Source organism: Gorilla gorilla, chromosome X (assembly GCF_029281585.2).
Source record: "Gorilla gorilla gorilla isolate KB3781 chromosome X, NHGRI_mGorGor1-v2.1_pri, whole genome shotgun sequence".
NCBI classification, from domain to species: domain Eukaryota; kingdom Metazoa; phylum Chordata; class Mammalia; order Primates; family Hominidae; genus Gorilla; species Gorilla gorilla.
The window spans coordinates 131272276-131295815 of NC_073247.2; the positions used below are offsets into that span (position 1 = coordinate 131272276).

Below are 23540 nucleotides of genomic sequence, written 5' to 3' on the forward strand. Positions count from 1 at the left end.
AACTGTAACTACCTTAATATTCTGTTCTGTTGGACTCACCTAGACAAACCAGATTATATTTAACAATCCCCTACCTTTCCCCGCCTCAAAATCATTTGGGGGAAGAAAGAAACGTAAAGAGAGTAATCAGTGAAGTTTTCATATCCCTTAATCCCAAAGCCACTCTTACTCAGAGAATTGAAGACAGGTTTTTTCTAACTCACAAATGCAACCATAGCTTCTGAAGGTTGGCATGAACCTTGTAAATTAAAAACAAAACAAACAAAATTGTAGCCTGGGTGTAGTGGCTCATGCCTGTAATCCCAGCACTTTGGGAGGCTGAGAAGGGTGGACTGCGTAACTCCAGGAGCTTGAGACCAAGCTGGTCTCTTTGGCAGAGACCAGAATCCCATCTCTACTAAAAATACAAAAAATTAGCCAGGCCAGGCGGTGCGCACCTGAAGTCCCAGCTACTCGGAAGGTGGAGGTTGCAGTGAGCCAAGACTGCGCCACTGCACTCCAGACTGGGTAACCGGAGTGGGACCCTGTCTGAAAAAACAAATTGTAATCCTATAAAATCTATAAATATTTTGCTTAATTTTTTTTGCCAATGTTAATATGAAGTGGCAAAATAAAATGTACACCTCATTTCTCTTCCTACCAACATTAAGAAAGGCTATGCACTGTAGGAAGACGGTTAATGGAAAACAATTATCACACTGTTTAGTTACCGTAGATGATTACCAGTTACAGAAATCCAGGTGTAAAGGCTAATCCCTTTATATTTTTTAAGCATTAATTTAACTACAGTGGGCAGCTGCTTAATGTAAAATATAAAAAACAGGGCCAGGCACGGTGGCTCAAGCCTGTAATCCCAGCACTTTGGGAGGCCAAGGTAGGGAGATCACCTGAGGTCAGAACTTCAAGACCAGCCTGGCCAACATGGTGAAATCCCGTCTCTACTAAAAATACAAAAATCAGCCGGGCGTGGTGGCGGGTGCCTGTAATCCCAGCTACTTGGGAAGATGACACAGGAGAATCGTTTGAACCCAGGAGGTGAAGGTTGCAGTGAGTCGAGACTGCGCCATTGCACTCCAGCCTGGGCAAGAAGAGCGAAACTGCATCTCAAAAACAAACAAACAAAAAACAGGGGAAAGGAAATTACGATTTCTTGTTGGCCAATTACATGTCAAGCACGGTGCTAAATGTTTTCAAGCACTGTGAACCACCTAATTGTCCTGAACATCATTTCATTAGAGGTGTCTAGTGATCAATGGTAAATTCACCTGTGCTGTTATGAGGTTATACTTGATTTATCTGAGATACAAAAATAAAATCACATAAAAGGGGGCAGCCTAAGATTTGGCTGAAGCCAGCATGTTGGTCCATAGGAAAAAAGTGATAGTTGACTGATTCCTATCTGTTAAATCCGGACATTCATCCACATGTGCTCTGGGTGCTGAACTATTCTGTGCAAACACCACTTCCCTTCTCCAAAGACCCAGTGTTGCTACAAGGCTGCTGCCCGGAAATGAGCACGCCACCATTCTGATCAACTTTGGCTCCTTTTTATTCAGGAAGCATACACTAATTCTTTTTATACATTTTTTTTTTACATTCCAGAAATAAGCGAAAATAGCAGTTTTAAATATGTTACAAAGTTGGCTTTTCAGGCTTAATAAGCTTTTTGAGAGAGGGACCAGCCAACTGACCTTTTCATCAAAGCACCAATGTATCTTCAGTCTTTTACCAAGCTCTACCACAGCTGTGGTTGCCTTGGATGTGCTGCACATCCAAACCATGTGAAAGCTATAATGGAGAGTTGCTGTGAGTCTCTCTGCAAGGCACCAAGAACAAACAGTTCAAGCTTCCTTTCTTCAGATTGAACCAAAGTTTTTGAAACTTTCAACTGCTCTCTCAAGTAGTGCTCTCTCAGCGTGAAGACTAGAATTTGTTAAAACCCATATATCACAAGATACAGTAAATCACTTCCAATAGTCTGGAAATCACATGGTAGAAGTTATAAATAAATGAACACTAAAATTACTTTAAGAAAAGTTTTACATCATTTAGTTGGTAAGGACATTTACGTGTACAGCACAATTTATTGTCAAACATTCTATAACTGGCTTCACACAAAGATGAAAATAGATTAATACAAAATGATCTGACATTTTCAGTAAATCTGTAATTAAGACTGGATTTTTATTGTAGTCAATATCAACTTTACATATTGTTGCAGATTGCTGTGCTATGCCCTTTAAAATGATAATTTCTCAGGGTAAAATTCCATTTGGATATGTGTTCTTGCTTGTCAAACTACTAAAATCTGAGGGACACAGCAATATCAAAGACACAAACAGTAACTGCACAATATCATCTGCTGGATTAAGCTAATACAAGTGGACAGAATTCTTTAGGTTCCAATATCTAATAAACCACTATGTGAAATGAACAAGGTGAGACATCTTATGAATATACTCTGCAACCGGAACATGTAGCATTTCTTTAATTCAAAAATCTGCCTCATTAGGCATTTACAAAATAAATTAGTAAGATCTCAATTTGCTTGAGGCATAACAAGCTCGTAATGGCCCACTTGGCCTTCCTGTTTGAGCTGATCTAGTAGGTCTTCCTTCCGTCTTTTTCTACCTACCACTAGGTACCTATCATGGCCCACCCCATGAGACTTACTCTTAAGACCATACTTCTGGGCAATCTGATGTATTTGCTTCCGTTCGTCATTAGTCAGCTCTCTAGAGAAAGTCAAATCTGTGTGGCTCTCGGAGCGGGCGTAGTTTCTGATGATCTGTTCAATATCTCTCTTGGCAATTTTATTCACCCTCTCTACATCCAGACCAAGCCCTTCCCGCTTATGCTGCTCTTTGACTGAGATAGGCTCCCGTATGCCCTCACCAGATTTACCTAAACCACCACCAGTCCAACCCATCTTTCTCAGCAGCTGATTTCCAATATTATCTTCTTTGATTTGCTGTTTGTAAGCCTCCTCTGCTGAGCGGCCCTGAATTTCATTTCTTGAAATCACATCTTCAACAGCTCCTTTCTTCAAGTTGTTAATGACAGTTGGCTGGGTCTTTTTGAGGGTTTTCACAGCTTCCCCAGCAGCTTCATATTTGACAGTTTTCTTCACCCCAACTGCTTCTGCAATTACTTCACTCTCTAGAATCACTTTGCATTTCCAGCGGAGGCCTGTCATCCTTTCATAGACATACTCAACTGTCATTCGGTTAAACTGAGCTGTGTCGTTCAGCGTGCACACGGGATTTGAAGAATTCTCATAAACTACAAGATCCTTTATATCTTTCTTCTTTCCAGATCCTCTGGGTGAAGAGCCTGTATGGCACTGTGAACTTTTGACAGATGGATAAGTGGGCTGTGTTTTTTGAAGAATTTTCAAAGCCTCGTCGGCAGCTGCATGTTTACTTGTTTTCTTGGTTCCATAACCTTCAGCTAAGCAGTGATCTTGTAAAAACACTCGACAACGCCATGTGCGATTTGGCATCATCTCATATTTGTATTCAATTGACATCTTGTTGAATGAGGCAGAATTGTTAAGGATACCAATTGCATCATTTGCATTTTCTGTAATGACAAAATTGGTCCAGTGTTTGGCAGAAGCATTAAAAATTGGCTGCCCGGAAGCATCTTTACCCAGCACCACCAGGTCTTCTGGTGGCTTCAGAGCTGGAGGAAATTCATAGGAGGACATGCCAATCTGACACACCACGAGGTCCTCTCCAAATGTATGCTTGAATTTCCGCCGGACAACTCTAACTTCAATACGTTTCTGCAAGAGTTTTACAGCTAGCTCTGTAGCTCGATCCCTGGACCCATTCTTGCTGCCAGCATAACCTGTAGTTAAGTAGATATTTTGGCATCTAACTTCACAAGCATAGCCATCAGTTAGAAGTTTTTTATTTTTGGGGATGTCGGCAGGAGGAATTTCCTTTAAAGGAGCATATATATACTCAGGATTTGTCTTACACGCCTGAATACAACGAGTTAACATATATGTATAATTAATTTTATCAGATCCAGAAGTCATTTCTGGATTAGAAAGGTTCTTCCAGATTGTTGCCGTTAATTTTTCAATAAAATACTGCTTCTCGGCTACCACAGACTCGGGAAATGTCTGTGATGGTGAAGGCTCAGGAGTTGACTGAGAGTTTGCCTGCTGTGATGTGGTGCTTGGGGCAGGGTTCCCACTGTCAAAATACATGTTGGCTGTTACAGGCTGGTCTTTTGTGAGAATGAATCCTGATGAATCACAATACTGAGAATTCCCATCTTGTATACTGAAAGAGTCTTGAGTATAATCTTGGTAGATGTCTCTTGGCATGCTGGGAAAATGTGTTTGTTCATTTACCTCTTTTGTTTGAGGGCCATAAGGATCTTCCTGTCTTTCATCTTTTGAACTACTAGCTACAAAATGTACAGGCTCAAAACGAGGTCTCGCATGGAATTTGGAACCGGCTTGCTTTTTAGGAGGATTTTGACCTATAGAATGAGTGAAATTTACAATTCATTAAAATGGGAATATTTCAAAAGAACCAAGCAGGAAAATAGTACCAACCATATTATTTGCAAGCTGCATTGTTGGTACGAGACACTTCCATCACAAAAACTTCACGCCATTTGGGTGAAGAGACTCAATTATCAATGTAAGATTCCAGCATAAGGAGGGATGCTCCCTGTCTTTCCACATGTAAGGGAAGACCCTTGATAGAAAATATACCATTAAGTCAAGTATGCAGGTCACCACCACACAAGACTGGTAGCTGCTTTTGCATCAAATGAGCTAAAGCACAGGTGAAGTATACTCTTCACTTGTGCTGGAAGGTGAAGTGGACTGGAAGATTGTTCCAGTACAATCTCATACCACCCATGCTGAAAAGCTCACTTAAGGATTGAAAATGGAACAGATGGCTCTAACGCAAGACAGATGATGAGCAGAGGCAGTTACAAAGCCTTTCTCTTTTGTATCAGAGGTGAGTGACTCTGTGATGGTGCTTTACATAGTTGTGACTAAAAATCAAAGAAAAAGAATTATCAAAAGATTCCGAAAGTTTTCAACTTCAAAACCTCAGCTCTGACCCATTCATCACAAAAGGGTGTTTGCTCTATTTTCTTTCTAGAACAAACAACAGCTGGAAACTAATGATTTATGTGAGATGCCAAATTTAAAGCTATGGAAGAACTCTGATGAAGCTATACTAGACACTAGAGCTTCCTCCCTGTAACACTGCTCAGTAGAAAGCTCGTCCATCCTGGACCCATCCAAAAGGATTTAGTGACTTAGATGCTCAAGTGATCACAGTATAAGATTTTATTTAGAGGGCGGTTCCATGACATAAATTTCAAGGACTGCATAATAACATGATTTCAATATTCTTAGTTTTCAATTCTATTTAGCATCCTCAAAAAATTGTATATAATTAAAAGCTAAAACTCTTTTACCCGTAAGAACTAATGTTACCAATGTTATTTGAAATCATATACCACACTCATATCATTTTTTTTAAAGCCATGTTGTTTCTTCAAATCCCACCTTTCAGAAACAAGTATACTCACCATCACATGTTGAGAGGTGGCGTTTTTGACCTTTGGAAGGCTTGGACAGCACCAGATCATATGAAGGCATCTCCCCAATATCAATACCTTCAGCCATTTGGAGAATTTTTTCCATCAAGCGTGGGCTGTACCTATTTAAGTTAATATAATCTACAGTTAAAACAGGTAAGGATGTCTTTTTTAAAAAGCTTCAAAATAAGCCAGTCTTATAATTGCTCCCACAAGACTTTATCAACAGGGTATCTTGGCTATAAAAGCAAAGAATCGGCCCTAAAATATTTACCCATCAAATGAATAATTATGTTACTAATTAGGAATCAAGATTTTTCAGCATAAGACATACAAATATAAACTCAAAAAATTTTAGCAAAAACCTTATCTTTAATTTGAATTGAAAATATCAGTATAAATTCATGACTTGTTTTGACTGTGGTCTCTATCATTTCTCATGAAATGGAATCAGGGTCCTTAGAGAAATGGCTGATTCTAAGTCTGTGGCAGGAAATGTCTAAGGTGAGCCTGAGAAATCTTCTAGCACCTAAAACCAAGGAAACTGTCAAAGATCAAAGGTGTTGTGTCAAATGGACTCAGAAGCCAATTTGAATAGACTCTTATTGGCAAAGTGAGCCAACTCAAATATCGATAAGAACAATGATGGCAATGGATTGAAATATATCAAATATGTTGAAAATTCATTAGTTCATAATGATACTTACAAACTATTATTGGTCACCTTTGGAGGATGGAAGGAACCATGTCATTATTCTGCAAATAGGTAAATATGAAAGGAAGAAAGCAAACATTTATCCTGTATTTTCCTGTATAAATTGTACTTAGAGCAACCAAAGAGATGATGAGGAAAATGTCTTTTAGAGAAGCATTCCAGCTAATAAATGAAGGAATGGACTACTACCATTTTGTAACCTATAATAAAAAATGATCATCAGGCGGGCATGGTGGCTCACACCTGTAATCTCAGCACTTTGGAAGGCCTAAGCGGGTGGATCACTTGAGGTCAGGAGTTCGAGAACAGCCTGGCCAACATGGTGAAACTCCATCTCTACTAAAAATACAAAAATTACCCGGGCATGGTGGTGGACACCTGTAATACCAGCTACTTAGGAGGCGGAGGCAGGAAAACTGCTTGAACCTGGGAGGCAGAGGCTGCAGCGAGCCGAGATCACGCCACTGCACTCCAGCCTGGGCGACAGAGCTAGACTCCATCTCAAAAAAAAAAAAAAAAAAAAAAAAAAAAAGAAAAAAGAAAAGAAATTATCAACGGCTGCTAAACCTATTAGGTGAAAAGCTAATGGGGGAAGAACTCACAGTCAGACCCAAGCAAAAAAGCTAATGGGGGAAGAACTCACAGTCAGACCCAAGCAAATATTCTCAACTGATTATTGACAAAGGTGCCAAGGCAATTCAATGGAGGAAGGATAGCCTTCTCAACAAATGGCGCCGGAACTAGTAGGCATCCATAGGAAAAAAAAAAAAAAAAAAAAAAACAACTCTACAACCTAAACTTCACACCTTACACAAAACTAACTCAAAATACATCATAAACCTAAATATAAAATTATGAAACTTTTATTGAAAAAAAAAAACACAGGAGAAAATCTGTGGGATCTAGGGTTAGGCAAACAGTTCTTAGGCTTGATACCAAACATGATCCATAAAGAAACTGGTGATAAAATGGACGTCATTGAAATTAAAAAGTTTTGGCTGGGTGTGGTGGCTCACTCCTGTAATCCCAGCACTTTGGGAAGCCGAGGTGGGCGGATCACTTGAGGTCAGGAATTCAAGACCACTCTGGCCAACATGGCAAACCCCCAGCTCTACAAAAATAGAAAAAAAAAAATTGCTGGACATGGTGGTACACACCTGTAGTCCAAGCTACTTGTAAGACTGAGGCAGGAGAATCACTCAAACCCGGGAGGTGGAGGTTGCAGTGAGCCGAGATTGTGCCACTACACTCCAGTCTAGGTCTGGGTGACAGAGCGAGACTCTGTCTCAAAAAAAAAAAAAAAAAGAGTAAAAAGTTTTGCTCTTGAAAGACTGTGAAGAGGATGAAAGGTCAAGATGCAGACTGGGAGAAAATATCTGTAAACCACACACTTGACAGAAGACTAGTAGTACCTAAAACTCAATAGAAAAAAAATCAAATTAAAAAATGAACAAAAGACATAAACGAAATACTTCACCAAAGAGGATAGACAGATTGCAAATAAGCACATGAAAAGATGTTCATCACAAGCCACCAGGGAAATGCAATTTAAAATCACAATGAGGTATCACTATACACTTATTAGAATGGCTAAAATAAGTGACAATGGCTGGGCACAGTAGCTCACGCCTGTAATCCCCGCACTTTGGGAGGCCGAGGGGGGTAGATCATGAGGTCAGGAGTTCGAGATCAGCCTGACCAACATGGTGAAACCCCGTCTCTACTAAAAATACAAAGATTAGCCTGGCATGGTGGCGTGTGCCTGTAATCCCAGCTTCTCAGGAGGCTGAGGCAGGAGAATCGCTTGAACCTGGGAGACAGAGGTTGCAGTGAGCCGAGATTGTGCCACTGCACTTCAGCCTGAGTGACAGAGCAAGACTCCATCTCAAAAAAAAAAAAAAAAAGTGACAATACCAAATGCTGGCAAAAATGAGGAGAAACTGGATCACTCAGACATTGCTGCTGGGAATGTAAAATGATACAGTCACTCTGGAAAACAGTTTGGTAGTTTCTTATAAAACCAAACATCAGGCCGGGTGCGGTGGCTCACGCTTGTAATACCAGCACTTTGGGAGGCCAAGGTGGGCGGATCACCTGAGGTCGGGAGTTCGAGACCAGCCTGACCAACATGGAGAAACCTCGTCTCTACTAAAAAGACAAAATTAGCCGGGCGTGGTGGTGCATGCCTGTAATCCCAGCTACTCTGGAGGCTGAGGCAGGAGAATCGCTTGAACCCAGGAGGTGGACGTTGCAGTGAGCCAAGATCGCATGATTGCACTCCAGCCTGGGCAACAAGAATGAAACACCACCTCCAAAATAAAAAAAATCAGTTACCACTTGATCCAGTGATTGCAATTATACTCTTGGACATTTATTCCAGAGAAATGAGAACTTATGTTCACACAAAAACCTGTACATGAATGTTCATAGCAGCTTTATTTGTAACAGCCCAAAACTACAATCAGCCCAGATGTCCTTCACCAGGTGAATAGTTAGATTCTGGTACACACACACTATGGAACACTACTTGGGACAAAAAGGAACTTTTTTTTTTTTTTGAAACAGAGTCTCACTCTGTCACCCATGCTGGAATGCAATGGCGCGATCTCAGCTCACCGCAACCTCCGCCTCCTGGATTCAAGTGATTCTCCTGCCTCAGTCTCCCAAGTAGCTGGGACTATAAGCATGCACCACCAGGCGGGGCTAATTTCTGTATTTTTAGTAAGACAAGGTCATCACGTTGACCAGGCTGGTGTCAAACTCCTGACCTCTCCGCAGGCCTCAGCCTTCCAAAGTGCTGGGATTACAGGCATGAGCCACCGCACCCGGCCATCTCTTTGTATTATTTCTTACAGTTGCATGTCAATCTATAATTATCTCAAGAAAAATTTCAGTTTAAAAAGCTGATCGGGGACTTTATCATCTTAATATCACTAAAAGTGGGACAACCGAACATGTACCCCACGATGTGATACAATAGGATATCACGGCACTATCTAGAAAGCATTATGGCTCTCCAGAGAATTGAACCTGAAACTAATCAAGTTCCTGACTCCCAGAAACATGTGAAACACCACAAGAATGGAACTATCCAACTCCAGAATGAGGGAACAGTATGTGACAGCCCAGTTTCCTCATCAAATAAATACTGTAGAATGAAAATAAAAGGAAGAGGGAGTGGTTATAGGTTAAAGGAGATGGATCAATCAAATACATTGTATAGACTTTGTATCATGAATGAATCAAACGAGCTGTAAAAAGACATTTGAGACAAATGAAGAAAACTGAACATGCAATAGGCATTGGGTGATTTTTAAGAAATTACTGTAAATTTTGTTGAATATGAATAATGGTATGGTGACTATTTTTAAAAATTCTTATCTGATACAGATGTGTACTGAAGAATGTACAGGTGAAATGATGTCAGGATTTTAAAAAATATACTCCGGACTATATTGCCCACAAAAACCTAGGGCAGAATAGATGAAGAAGGTTAGCATGGCAGACTGCTGATGATTGCTGAGTGATGGGTACATGGGATTCATTAAACTCTTTTCTACTTTTGTGTGTTTGAAATTTTAAGACAAAGCTTTAAAATATACAATTTAAAAAATGGCTCCTGGCTGAGCACAGTGGTTCATGCCTATAATCCCAGCACGTTGAGAGGTGGAGGTGGGCAGATCACTTGAAGCCAGGAATTCAAGACCAGCCTGGGCAACATGGCGAAACACCATCTTTACAAAAAATAAAAATAACAAACAAACAGAAAACGTAGCCAGGCATGGTGACCCATGCCTGTAGTCCCAGCTACTTGGGAGGCTGAGGTGGGAGGATCACTTGAGCTGGGAAGGTCAAGGCTGCAGTGAGCTGTGATCACACCTGTAATCCTAACACTCTGGGAGACCAAGGCAAGAGGATCACTCAAGCCCAGGAATTCAAGATCAGCCTGGGCAACATGGCAAGACCCTGTCTCTACAAAGAAAAAAAAAAAAAAAAAGCTGGGCATGGTGGCATACACCTGTAATCCCAGCTACTCAAATCACTTGAGCCTAGGAAGTTGAGGCTACAGTGAGCTGTGATCACACCACTGCACTCCAGCCTGGGTGACAGAGGAACCTGTCTCAAAAATAGTTATAATAACCCCAACCACTGATAACTTCATCAACATGTTGGGGTTGTTTTTTTTAATTAATTTTTTTTTTTGAGACTGAGTCTCACTCTATTGCCCAGGCTGGAGTGCAATGGCATGATCTCGGCTCACTGCAGCCTCTGCCTCCTCAGTTCAAGTGATTCTCCTGTCTCAGCCTCCCGAGTAGCTGGGATTACAGGAGCGCACCATCATGTCCGGCTAATTTTTGTATTTTTAGTACAGACAGGGTTTCACCATGTTGGCCATGTTGATCTCGAACTCCTGACCTCGTGATCTGCTTGCCTCAGCCCCCCAAAGTGCTGGGATTACAGGCGTGAGCCACCGTGTCTGGCCATGTCGGGGTTTATTTTTTAATGCTTTTTCTGTGTTTTCCATAACTCCCCATCACTATCAAGTCATCTATGTTGATTTGAAATCTGGTGGGGTTTTTTGTTTTTAATTTACTGTATCATAAGCCTTTTCTCCACATCATTACCACATGAGTTTTAATGGCTATACAGTATTTATATTATTGAATAAAATGTAAGATATCATTAAGGCAAGTCTAATATAGTAATTTTTTAAGATGCACGCATACTATATTTTTAAGTCTGCTAAGTTACCCTTTAGATTATAAATGCTTAAAAAAGAAAACCAGGCCAGGCGTGGTGGCTCATGCCTGTAATCCCAGCACTTTGGGAGGCCGAGGCAGGCGGATCACTTGAGGCTAGGAGTTCAAGACCAGCCTGGACAACATGGTGAAACCCTGTCTCTATTAAAAACACAAAAATTAGCCAGTCATGGTGGTGTGCACCTGTAGACCCAGCTATTCGGGAGACTGAGGCAGGAGAATCGCTTGAACCCGGGAGGCGGAGGTTGCAGTGAGCGGAGATCACAGGCTGCACTCCAGCCTTGGCGACAGAGCAAGACTGTCTCAAAAGAGAAAGAAAAAAAAGAACCCCAAAATTCTGAAGTCTTATGGTTCTCAAAAGTAGCTGATATTATACCAAGCTTTTGGAAACCAGGATGTGACTCAACTATCCCACCATACCTAGCACATAAAAAGATGATTTCTAATGAACAAAAACATCTGTCTTCATAAGTTTTACATCTCTGGACACAAGACAGGTGCATATATATGCATACTTATGAATAACGTAAACCACTATAATATACAATGGCAGCTGAAATTTAATAAATATTCAGTAATAGATGCTTACAAAACTTTTTTTTTTTTTTGAGATGGACTCTCACTCTGGCACCCAAGCTGAAGCGCAATGACGCGATCTCGGCTCACTGCAACCCCTGCTTCCCAGGTTCAAGCAATTCTCCCGCCTCAGCCTCCCGAGTAGCTGGGACTACAAGCACCCATCACCACGCCTGAGTTTTACCATGTTGGCCACGCTGGTCTCAAACTCCTGACCTCACGTGATCTGCCCGCCTCGGGCTCCCAAAGTGCTGGGATTACAGGCATGGGCCACTGGCCACGGCCTTTTTACAAAACTTTAAAAAAGTATATTAAACTGTTCTACTAAGTTCAAATAAAAAAGCTGAGATTTGAAAATTAAGCAAAGATTAAGGTTTCCAAGTATAAAATTGTTTATTCAAAACTATTCATAAGGAAAACTAATTTAAAAAAAAAAAAACTTTTCATAAGACGGGCCGGAGCCTGGCAAAATGGCTGATGCCTGTAATCCCAGCACTTCGGGAGGCCCAGGTGGACGGCTCACCTGAGGTCAGGACCAGCATGGCCAACGTGGTGAAACCCCGTCTCTACTGAAAATACAAACAAAATTAGCTGGGCGTGGTGGTTCACGCCTGTAATCCCAGCTACTCGGAAGGTGGAGGCAGGAGAATCACTTGCACTCGGGAGGTGGAGGCTGCACTGAGCTGAGATCGCACCATTGCACTTCAGCCTGGGTGACAGAGCAAGGTTCTCTCAAAAAAAAAAGAAGAAGAAGAAGAAGAAAAAGCTGGGAGCAGTGGCTCATGCCTGTAATCTCAGCACTTTGGGAGGCCGAGGCGGGCGGATCATCTGAGGTCAGGAGTTCGAGACCAGCCTGACCAACATGGAGAAACCCTGCCTCCACTAAAAATACAAAATTAGTCGGGCATGGTGGTTGCACGCCTATAATCCCAGCTACTAGGGAGGTTGAGGCAGGAGAATCGCTTGAACCCGGGAGGCGGAGGTTGCAGTGAGCCGAGATCGCACCATTGCACTCCAGCCTGGGAAACAAGAGCGAAACATTGTCACACAAAAAAAAAAAGAAAAAAGAAAAAGAAAAAAGGACTCGGGCCAGGCGCGGTGGCTCACCCTTGTAATCCCAGCACTTTGGGAGGCCAAGGCGAGTGGATCACTTGAGCTCAGGAGTTCAAGATCAGCCTGAGCCACAGAGGGAAACCCCATCTCTATTAAAACAACAACAACAATTGATAAGACTCCTGATATCATAAGTTAATAACATACACCCAGATTATTGATAATCTTTCAAAAGCTCTCACACCCATTTCATTAGCTAGTGATTTATGCACTCTCCCTACTATGTGCACAGTTTTGCAACACGAGCCCAGCCAACATCTACTTTCCAAACACCAGTCTTGTATCAACCAGGAAACGACAAATAAGGGAGCAAAGCTGGTTTCATTTTAAGGTATATTTTATCTATTAATTAATGTCTCATCAAAGGTAAATAGTAGGCCAGGATTCTCCTTCTAATCTTATTGATCAACAATGACTGGAAAACTAAATGCCCCAGTTAATCAAACTGCTTTATTAAATATAAAGACACTATCTACAATTTTAAGTAAAAATCACACAGTTCTCTAGGCATTCATATGTACAATTATTTAAGTGCTGTAGATGTAGTTGGTCAGAAAACTGAACATATTTTTCACTAGCCACAAGACATATCTCAGAAATTGCCTGCAGAAAAAAATTCTTGGTTAAGTTGTTTACTTGGACGAAACAGACAGATGAAAAAATGAAGTGAAACAATTTTAGCCATTTGAGCTTTCTGGTTGCCTGGACAATGAGGGAGAAAATGATTAAAAAACAGAATAGAAACATTTTTATTTTATCCTACAAAGCAGTGGTTCTGAGAGTGCTGATCTCTGGATCAGCAACATCGGCATCACCTGGAAACTTATCAAAAATACAAATTCTGAGGCCCCACCTCAGACCTACCGAGTCAGACACCCTGGGGCTGGGACCCAGCAATCTGTTTTAACAAGCCTAACAGGTGATTTTGATGTGTACTTAAGTTTGAACTCCCCAGTTACAGAGTCAAGAAGATATTCAAATTTGTTCTGTGGAAATTGCCACCATCACCAAAAGGAATGAAATATGGTCTGTTTCCCTGCACATTTGAGTTCCTCCTGGCTTGGTCTTATGATGAAGGAATTTTCAAAGATTTCTTTGACCTAGAAGTTTATTTCAGCTCCAAGTAAAATGGAATACAAAACATTTTGCCAGAGGGAAAAAAGAGCAAGGAAATTCCTTTGTGCTATTCTTCACAGCCTGTTCCAAAAGTCAAGTGATAAACCTTGAGCAACAAATCAACAATTTAAGGCCAGGTGCAGTGACTCACTCCTGTAATCCTAGCACTTTGGGAAGCCGACGCTGGCGGATCACTTGAGCCCCAGGGTTCGAGACCAGCCTGGCCAAAATGGCGAAACCCCGTCTCTACCAAAAATACAAAAATGAGCCGGGTGTGGTGGTGCATGCCTGCAATCCCAGCTACTCGGGAGGCTGAGACATGAGAATTGCTTGAACCCAGGAGGTGGAGGTTGCAGTGAGCCAAAATCGTGCCACCGCACTCCTGCCTGGGTGACAGAGCAGACTCTGTCTCAAAAAAAAAAAAAAAAATTAACAATTTAAGTTTAGAAAGAGCTATTTCACCATGTATTCTGCAATTCACTTGAGAGAAGAGTATTCTGCTACAGAAAACAAGAACTCTGCCAAAATCTACATTAACATCAACAAGTATTGGAACACAAGTTTTACCCACCTGAAGATGAGAGGTAACATAAAGCCCATCTAAAGACTGCACTTGGTCCCTAGCTTCCAAGAGTCTTCATTGGCCCTTCCCTTTCTTCTATATGGAAGCTATCAGATATAATGCAAACATTACTTTTCAGTTAAGCTATTTGATAATGTAATGGCAGTTCTTGTATTAACTAAACTGACTTAGCTACAATGTAACATGGTGTACATACATAGTATGTACAATGTAGCATACATAGTATCCACAGATGCACCTGTGTGCACACACAACAGCCTGCAATTCTTGAGCCTTTAACACCAACTACCATTGGCCTACTTTGTGTTTTTAATGCCCTGGTTATGTACAAGGGTGTTGTTCTTGGAATTAAATCCTGAGATATAATGATGTGGCTTATGTTCAGTTACTTGCTTTCACTCATGATCCATCCTTCCCAAATATGACAGCTGTGGCTCAGTGGAAAGAGCATCAGTCTGGGTATCAGAAGACCTAGGTCCTAGCCCCAGCTGCAAGACCTTGGAAACGTCACTTAACTTCTTGGCCTCCACTGATTTAGCAGTAAAAATGAGACACCACCTAATCCCCAAGGTTGTTGTAGGAAATGAAATAATAAATATTTAAAATGTGTTGTACATCATAAAGCTGTATACATCCACTCACTCCACACACATTTATTGAGCAGCTATTATTTAGCAGGCAATCTTCTAGGCACTGAGGATAAAGGTGTAAACAAGAAAGCAAAATCCCTATCCCTAAGGGAGCTTCCATTCTAGTGGGAAGGTAAGATTTATTATTAACACAAAGGATGGTTATCCTCATTTAAGTTTTTGTTTTTATTTTAAGGATTCAGATTTCCGACAGCCTTCTGTGATATTATGGAGACTTACGATTATAGGATAAAGGTAACTTTTGAACTCAAGAACAACACTGTTAGGCAAAGGTCAAGTAGATTTATCTGACTTGTTCAATAACTAAGGCTTCTTCAGTTGTAACCAGTTCCTCCTAATCATTATCTCTGGAGGTAGAAATTATGCTAACCTTGAGAAGACAGAAAAATAATGTCTGTGATGAGAGCAAAGTATATCACACTGAATGCCATGTTCAATAATTAAGGGCAGGAGGAGACAATCTTATTTTTCTGCATCTGTTACAGTCACTCCTGGAACTGAACTGGCCAAAATTGACATGATCATATTCCAGAATCTCTCACCCTTCCTGATTTAAAAAAAACAAAAACAAAAAAACACTATGATTGCAGGAATGTCAAAAGAAGTCGTCTCCCAGTCTATCAAAGAATGACTAGTCTAGTATAGGGCCGATTTAGGGGTTCTGAAGGACAGAGGTCCAAGTAGCCTCTTCAAAAAAAAAACAAAAAAACAAAACACGCTGTGTTGGAACCATACTGCAGTCTCCATTGAATGCAAAGAGCTTTCAAAGAGGCCTGTTCAAAACGTCACCAGGTTCTAGGAAAGGGGGGAAAAACAAACACACACACACCCCCACCCCCACCCCCACCACAGACACACACACCTAAAACCTCACTCAGAGCCAAATGTTAATCCTTCTGATCCCATTTAGGGTAAAAAGAGGGCAATCCATTTTTACAGTAGATATATCCATTTCTTTGTCTGAGTCCAGACACATTATGCGCAAATCTACAAGCAAGGCTGACGCTGCTGCGGCTCAGAGAGCTGATACGTACCGCCTCCCCAGGAGAAGACAGTAAGACCCTGCTAGGGGGCTGCAAGTAGAGGGGGGTATTTAAGAGGAATGGAAAAAGAGAGTGGTCAGGAGGAGACTAGAACAGTGGGGTCCCCTCGCCCTTCCCCCACAACCCCAACTGTCGAATATATTCTCTGCGGATACTGCATCCTTGGAAGGCCCTACGCAGGTCCGAGATGCTGCTATTCATCATTTCCCACGTCCTCTAATACCGCCACCAACTACAATGACCACCTCTCAATAATCCTCTTCTAGGCGCTGCTTCATCTCCATCCCTGGTCCTGGAGAGGCCGCTTCCGCGATCTCTGCACCCTCCTAGCTGTTATGTCATGCCCAGCCACCACAGTCGGCCACCCCACCCCCAGGCCAATAGTGATCCCTCTAGTGCCCTCCAGCACCTCCAAATCTCCAGCCTCCAACCTATCCTCCGCATCCCGCCCCCGTCCCTATCCCAACCACCATCATCGATCCCTCCAGCGCCGTCCCTAACCCGATCCCCCATCACCGATCTCTCACCCCCGTCCCTAACCCGACACCCACACCTTCCTCACCTGCAGCCCAGGAAGACGTGGTTGGTCCAGGCGGCGGAGAGCGCGAGGAGCTGGTCGAGGGCAGCCCCGGGATAGCTGTGCAGGTGCCGACAGATGAAGCTGCGCCGCAGAGCCCACTGCCAGTCACTTTCGTGGCTATAGCGCCACTGCTCCAGCACTGGCTCGGGCGGGGGCGGCGGGAGGGGCGGCAGCGGCGGCGGCGGGAGGGGGGGCAGCGGCGGCGGCGACAGGAAGTCGCCCCCCAACAGCAGACGTCCTCCAGCCATCTTCTCCGCCCCCAAGCAGGGACCCCAGGGACGAAGCCGACTACGGACCGCGAGCTAGGCAGCTAGCAAGCGGGCGGAAACGGGGGGCCGGTGGGAGGGGCCGGGTAAGGAGGGGCGCGCTGAGGGGAGAAGATCAACTCTCGGGGGGACTGGAGTGTGTGCGTGGGGGCCACCGTTAGGAGGAAAAGAGGAGCACGAGCTCGCGTCCCGACACTGGGATGCACGTCCCCTGCACTCCTCTAACTCGTGGAGGAACAGAAGGGCTTCCGCCGCACTCACGCGCGAGCCGGGGAGGCCGAGTCAGGCTCCGCACCTCCACGGATCCGCAGACCCACGCACTGCGCGGAGAGCGATAAAAGACCCCAGCACGCTCTGCTCCCCTCCTCTAGGTTCTAGCCTACCTACCCGCGTGCCGTCCGGGGTTGTGAGGCCAGTGCGCTTGCGCCGCGGCTGTTCCCTAACTTCCAAATCCCGTCGCAGAATCTCGCGCGACGTACTTTTTTCCCTCCAGTGACGACTACGGGCCTTTGACGCACTACGGTGACAAGCGGAGGGCGGGGACTCCAGAAAGGGAATTTAGGAAGGTTCTCTGAGGTTCGAGAATATGGTTAGAAGGTGCCCTCAGATGAATGTTGGTAGCCCACGGTTCGTCTGACGCTTTTCCCTGGATTTTTAAGCGGCGCGACAGTGAGACCATGTTCCTTGTAAGGGATTTAGGTCTGCACTGGACTTTACATTAAAACAAAACAAAACAGTCAGCTCCCCGAGGTGCCTTTTCTTCAGAGAGTAGCTTGAAATGCTCTGTGCATCGTGCATCATTAGCTTTGTGTAATAGCTTACTGCGGAAACGTAGTAAAAATGAAACACTTGCCAAGAAAATCATCCACAGCGCCGCTTCTCAAGTTAGCCAGTTTCAAGTCCATACTGTATCCCAATTACGAACACAGATACTGTTTACACAGTTCTGATCACGATTGCAAGTCTGTATTTCAGGTATCAACTTAAGTGCAAAAGATTACAAGATACAAAAGGGGCCCAGAGAAGAGGGTACTGCAAGGTAGCAAGCCGCTCAATCACTGTAGCCAAATGTATCACTCCACCCGGAGTCAGCTTCACTCAATAACTTCAGTCCCTATCTGCCAACCTGTGTCACGAAAGCAGTTAATCAATGAGTGTCTGTCGGCGGGATTTACACAGCACCTACTGTGTGCTCAATACAGCAAGAGTACAAAAAAGAAGGAAAGAAAGTGGGTTTTCTCTGTTGTCCTGGAATTGACTACAATCTTGGTGGGGATAAATAGCCCTGCATAAAACTAAATGTTCCACCAGGAGCCGGACCATTGGATGAGGTGGCTTTAACACACTACCATCTTTAACTCTTTAATGACGTATTTCTAATTATATGACACTTTATGTTAGCGGTGTATTAGACTGAGGGGAGCAGAAGATAACAGCACTTTACACACTTTCATAATTTATTTCCACGTCTGTCTTTCTCTGTGGTGGGCATTCATGTTTATTGGGGTAACAATCGAAATGTTTTTTAAAAGTTCACAAGGTGATACATGCTGTGAAGAAAATAAAACAGGCTGGGTGCGGTGGCTCACGCCTGTAATCCCAGCACTTTGGGAGGCCGAGGCAGGAGGATTACTTGAGGTCAGGAATTCGAGACCAGCCTGGCCAACATGGTGAAACCCCTGTCTCCACTAAAAATACAAAAATTAGCCGGGCGTGGTGGCAGGCGCCTGTAATCCCAGCTACTCCGGAGGCTGAGGCAGGAGAATCGCTTGAACCCGGGAGGCAGAGGTTGCAGTGAGCCAATATCGCGCCACTACACTCCAGCCTGGGCAATAGAGTGAGACTCCGTTTCAAAAAAAAAAAGAAAGAAAGAAAACAGAGCAGTGCAAAGGCAAATGACTGGGGGAACACTAGATGAGGAGTCAGGTGACCTAAATTCTCATCTCATCATTGCCAACAACTATCTCTACAGCCTTCGGAAAGACACTTCACCTCTGTGCCCTTATTTTTCTCACTCGTACAATCATTACTTGAATGTATTATCTCTAACCTTCCTTCGTAGTACTATATTCTTTGATTTGATGGTTTAGAGACTAACATTACCTCAATAAACATGAATGCCCACCATAGAGAAAGACAGACATGGAAATACAGAATTCTCAAATTGAAAAGTGCTGTTATCTTCTGCTCTTCTCAGTCCAATACACCCCAACGCATAAGGTGTCATATAGTTAGAAATATGTCTTAAGAGAGTTAAAGAGGGCACTGAGTCAAAGCCACCTCATCCAGTGGTCCTACTGCTGGTGGCACATTTAGTTTTACATAGGGCTATTTCTCCCCACCCAGCTTGTAATCAATTTCAGGACAACAGAGAAAAACCACTTTCTTTCCTTTTTGTATTCTTGCTGTATTCCACTGGAATGTCAGTTACATGAAAGCATGGAACTCATCTGTTTTGTTCTTAGCACCTACACCTTGATCCTGCAGGCACTCCAGAGATATTTGTTGAATTAAATGCATAAATGAATGAAGCTCTTCCTTTTGTCTCAACCCAGTGAAAATCATTTCCTTGGAGCCTACATTTTAAGCTGATTTGTTATTTTATAATTAGATTAATTTCAGCCTGCTATTGCTTGAGTGTGTCCCCTTCAAAATTTAAGTGTTGAAACTTAATGGCTAATGTGATGGTATTAAAAGGTGGGGCCTTTAAGAGGTCATTAAGCCATGAGAGCTCCTCCCTCAGGAATGGGATTAAGGCCCTAATGAAAGAGGCTTTAATCGGTGTTTGGTCACTTGCCCTTTGCCTTCTGCCATGTGAGGATATAACACTCCTCTCCCCTTGTTGCTGGAGGATGCAGCAACAAGGCACCATCTTGGAAGCAGAGAGCAGAGAGCTGCCCCAACCAGACAACTGAACCTTCTGGTGCCTTAATCTTGGATTTCCCAGGCTCTGGAACTCTGAGAAATAAATATATATTCTTTATAAGTCTCAGGTCTCAGTATCTTGTTATAGCAGCATAAATGGACTAAGACATAGCCTAAGTTGCCAACTTTCACCAAAATCAGCATTGTAATAAATATACATCTTTCCTAGAAAACAATCTGTGAAAAGATAAACTACTTCCTCTCAGCCTGGATTAAAACTTTTCCGTTGTATAGAAACAAATAATTGTAATCTGACTTTTGAAATTGGATTACAAAATAAAAGGTGTTGGAACTGATGTAAGAGGCCATCTGCTCTGGAACAGCCATAACAGGATTCCATTTGTAAATCTCACTAAGGAATAAGCAGTTTCATCCATAGAACACAAATTTCCAGGATTCTCCATGTCCTTCTCTCCCTGGTATCCTTCTGATTACAAAAAAATCCATCAGCCAATCTATTTTAGCCCATTCCTTTCTCACAGCCACAGATGGTTTCTCAGTGAGCAGGAGTTAAAACCCCTGAGAAGAAATACATTAGTTGAAGAGAGGTGTAGGCATAGATAATAAAGGTCGCCATTACAATCCTGAACAATCCAGAAGGCTGGGCGCGGTGGCTCATACCTGTAATCCCAGCACTTTGGGAGGCCGAGGCGGGCGGGTCACCTGAGGTCAGGAGTTTGAGACCAGCCTGGCCAACATGGTGAAACCCCATCTCTACTAAAAATACAAAAATTAGCCGTGCATGGTGGCATACGCCTGTATTCTCAGCTACTCAGGAGGCTGAGGCAGGAGAATTGCTCGAACCTGGGAGGTGGAGGTTGCAGTGAGCTGAGATCGCGCCACTGCACTCCAGCCTGGGCAACAGAGCAAGACTCCGTCTCAAAAAAGAAAAAAAAAACAAAAATTAAAACAATCCGGACACCACCTGTAATCATCCATCCTCCTCCCCTCTATTGCAGGGGTCTGTCACTGTCTTTTTTTTTTTTTTTTTTTTGAGACGGAGTCTCGCTCTAATCCACTGTTGCCCAGGCTGGAGTGCAGTGGCACGATCTCAGCTCACTGCAACCTCCGCCTCCCTGGTTCAACCAATTCTCTGCCTCAGCCTCCTAAGTAGCTGGGATTACAGGCGCCGGTCACCACGCCCTGCTAATTTTTGTATTTTTAGTAGAGACGGGGTTTCACCATCTTGGCCAGGTTGGTCTTGAACTCCTGACTTCGTGATCCACTCACCTCAGCCTCCCAAAGTACTGGGATTACAGGCGTGAACCACCGTGCCCGGCCGTGTCACTGTCTTAAGACACATAAACCCCCGTTTTGACTGCTTTGAGCTTCCTTTCCTGCTTTTGCCTATAGGGGGAGTCAGTACGTAATGAAAAGACAGAAACTTGGAACCTGTCTTTTAACTATCCCATAAACTATCCCAAAAATCAGATCACTAAAAGTTCTTGACCCGAAAATTCTGCACCACCATGTGCTCTTGAGGAATGTTTAGTAACGGATTGAAAGCATAACTAGGAGTTCTCACTGGCCAATTCTGAGTAATGTGAGCACCAATATTATTAAAGACAGTAATGAATTATAAACCACTGAAAACTTGGGAGCCATAAGTCCACAGTGATACCAAATAGATAAATAAATGAGAGAGAAGGGAGGGCCTTTGCAGGGAGGGGCTTTGCTTTCAGTCGAATACCATGTGCTGACTGGTAAATATGGAGGGAGTGCTGGAGTTGGAAAATCATCATCTTATATAGATTGGTCCAGGCAAACATTATCAACAGATGCTCAATCCAAGGAGAAATTTTTGATGAGTAAGATATTTCCAGGAACTTAACAGTTTCTCTCCACAGATTGTTTATTAGTAGCAATAAAAAAAAAACAGTAATTATATCCTGGAGAAATTGGGCAACACCTTGACCCAAAATGAGAACGTCCTATTTTTAAAATAGGACTTCAAAAATATCAATGTCATGAAAGACAAAGAAGGGCTATTCCAAACGAAAGGAGAGTAAAAAGACAGGGCACAATGCATAAACTTAGACTAGATCCTGTACTGTGAGAAAAAAATGCTATAAAGGATATTATTTGATAGATTAGTGTTAGAATGTGAAATTTACCAAAGTTGATAACTGTCTGCAGTTATGTAAGAAAATATTATCTGTATATATGGGGCACATACATATATATGGGGCACAAAAATGATAAAGCAATAGGGCAAAATGTTATCAACTGGTGAATTTGGGTCAAGAGTATGTGAGTGTATGTTGTACCATTCTTTTTTTTTTTTTTTTTGAGACGGAGTTTCACTCTTGGTGTCCAGGCTAGAGTGCAATGGCGTGATCTCAACTCACCACAACCTCTGCCTCCTGGGTTCAAGCGATTCTTCTGCCTCAGCCTCCTGAGTAGCTGAGATTATAGGCATGTGCCTGGCTGATTTTGTATTTTCAGTAGAGACGGGGTTTCTCCATGTTGGTCAGGCTGATCTCGAACTCCTGACCTCAGGTGATCTGCCTGCCTCAGCCTCCCAAAGTGCTGGGATTACAGGCGTGAGCCACCGCGCCCAGCCGCATTGTACTATTCTTGTAACTTAATTTCAAAATGTAGTTTGAAAAGTGCAATAGTGGGCCAGGCGCAGTGGTTCATGCTTGTAATCCCAGCATTTTGGGAGGCCAAGGTGGGCAGATCACGAGGTCAAGAGACCAAGACCATCCTGGTCAACAAGGTGAAACCCGTCTCTACTAAAAATACAAAAATTAGCTGGGCGTGTTGGCGCTTGCCTGTAGTCCCGGCTACTTGGGAGGCTGAGGCAGAAGAATCACTTGAACCTGAGAGGCGGAGGCTGCAGTGAGAGATCGTGCCACTGCACTCCATCCTGGGCGACACACCGTGACTCCATCTCAAAAAAAAAAAAAAGTGCAATAGCTCCTGACATTGGTGAAGAATATAAATCTAGTGCAGTGGCACAATCTCTACTCACTTGCAGCCTCCGCCTCCCGGGTTCAAGCGATTCTCCTACCTCAGCCTCCCAAGTAGCCGGGACTACAGGCATATGCCACCACACCCGGCTGATTTTTTTGTGTTTTTAGTAGAGACAGGTTTTCACCGTGTTGGCCAGGCTGGTCTTGAACTTGTGACCTCAAGTGATCCGCCCCAAAGTGCTGGGATTACAGGTGTGAGCCACCACGCCCAGACTCTAGCTACCTCTCTTAATCACTTATCTTGAGGTTGCACTTTACTGGGACCTCTGGAGAGCTTATAAATGATGCCCCTACTCTTATGAAGCTTAACATCTCTTGAGGAGGGAAGTCCCCCAAATAAGAAGCAGAGAAGATTACATAAGTTCAAGTAGGGGCCGGACTCAGTGGCTCACGCCTATAATCTCAGCACTTTGGGAGGCCAAGGTGGGCGGATCTCTTGAGCTCAGGAGTTGGAGACCAGCCTGGCAATATGGTGAAGTCTCGTCTCTACAAAAAAATACAAAATGTAGCTGAGTGTGGTGGTGCATGCCTGTAGTCTCAGCTACTCAGGAGGCTGAGGTGGGAGGATCGCTTGAGCCCAGGAGGTAGCAGTTGCAGTGAGCCGTGATCATGCCACTGCATTCCAGCCTGGGCGATGGAGTCAGACAGTGTTAAAAAA

At 43.3% G+C, this 23540-nt stretch overlaps 1 protein-coding gene across 1 annotated transcript; it reads right to left on the minus strand.

The window, feature by feature from the left end:
* Nucleotides 1-1525: 1525 nt before the first annotated feature.
* On the minus strand, nt 1526-17440 carry NKRF (NFKB repressing factor). The gene is made up of 3 exons (XM_004064777.5): nt 16699-17440; nt 5572-5702; nt 1526-4497 (listed from the first exon to the last, which is right to left on the minus strand). The coding sequence occupies exons 1-3, from the start codon at nt 16962-16964 to the stop codon at nt 2540-2542; spliced, it is 2355 nt and encodes a 784-aa protein (XP_004064825.2). The 5' UTR covers nt 16965-17440; the 3' UTR covers nt 1526-2539.
* Between the last annotated feature and the right edge of the window lie 6100 nt (nt 17441-23540).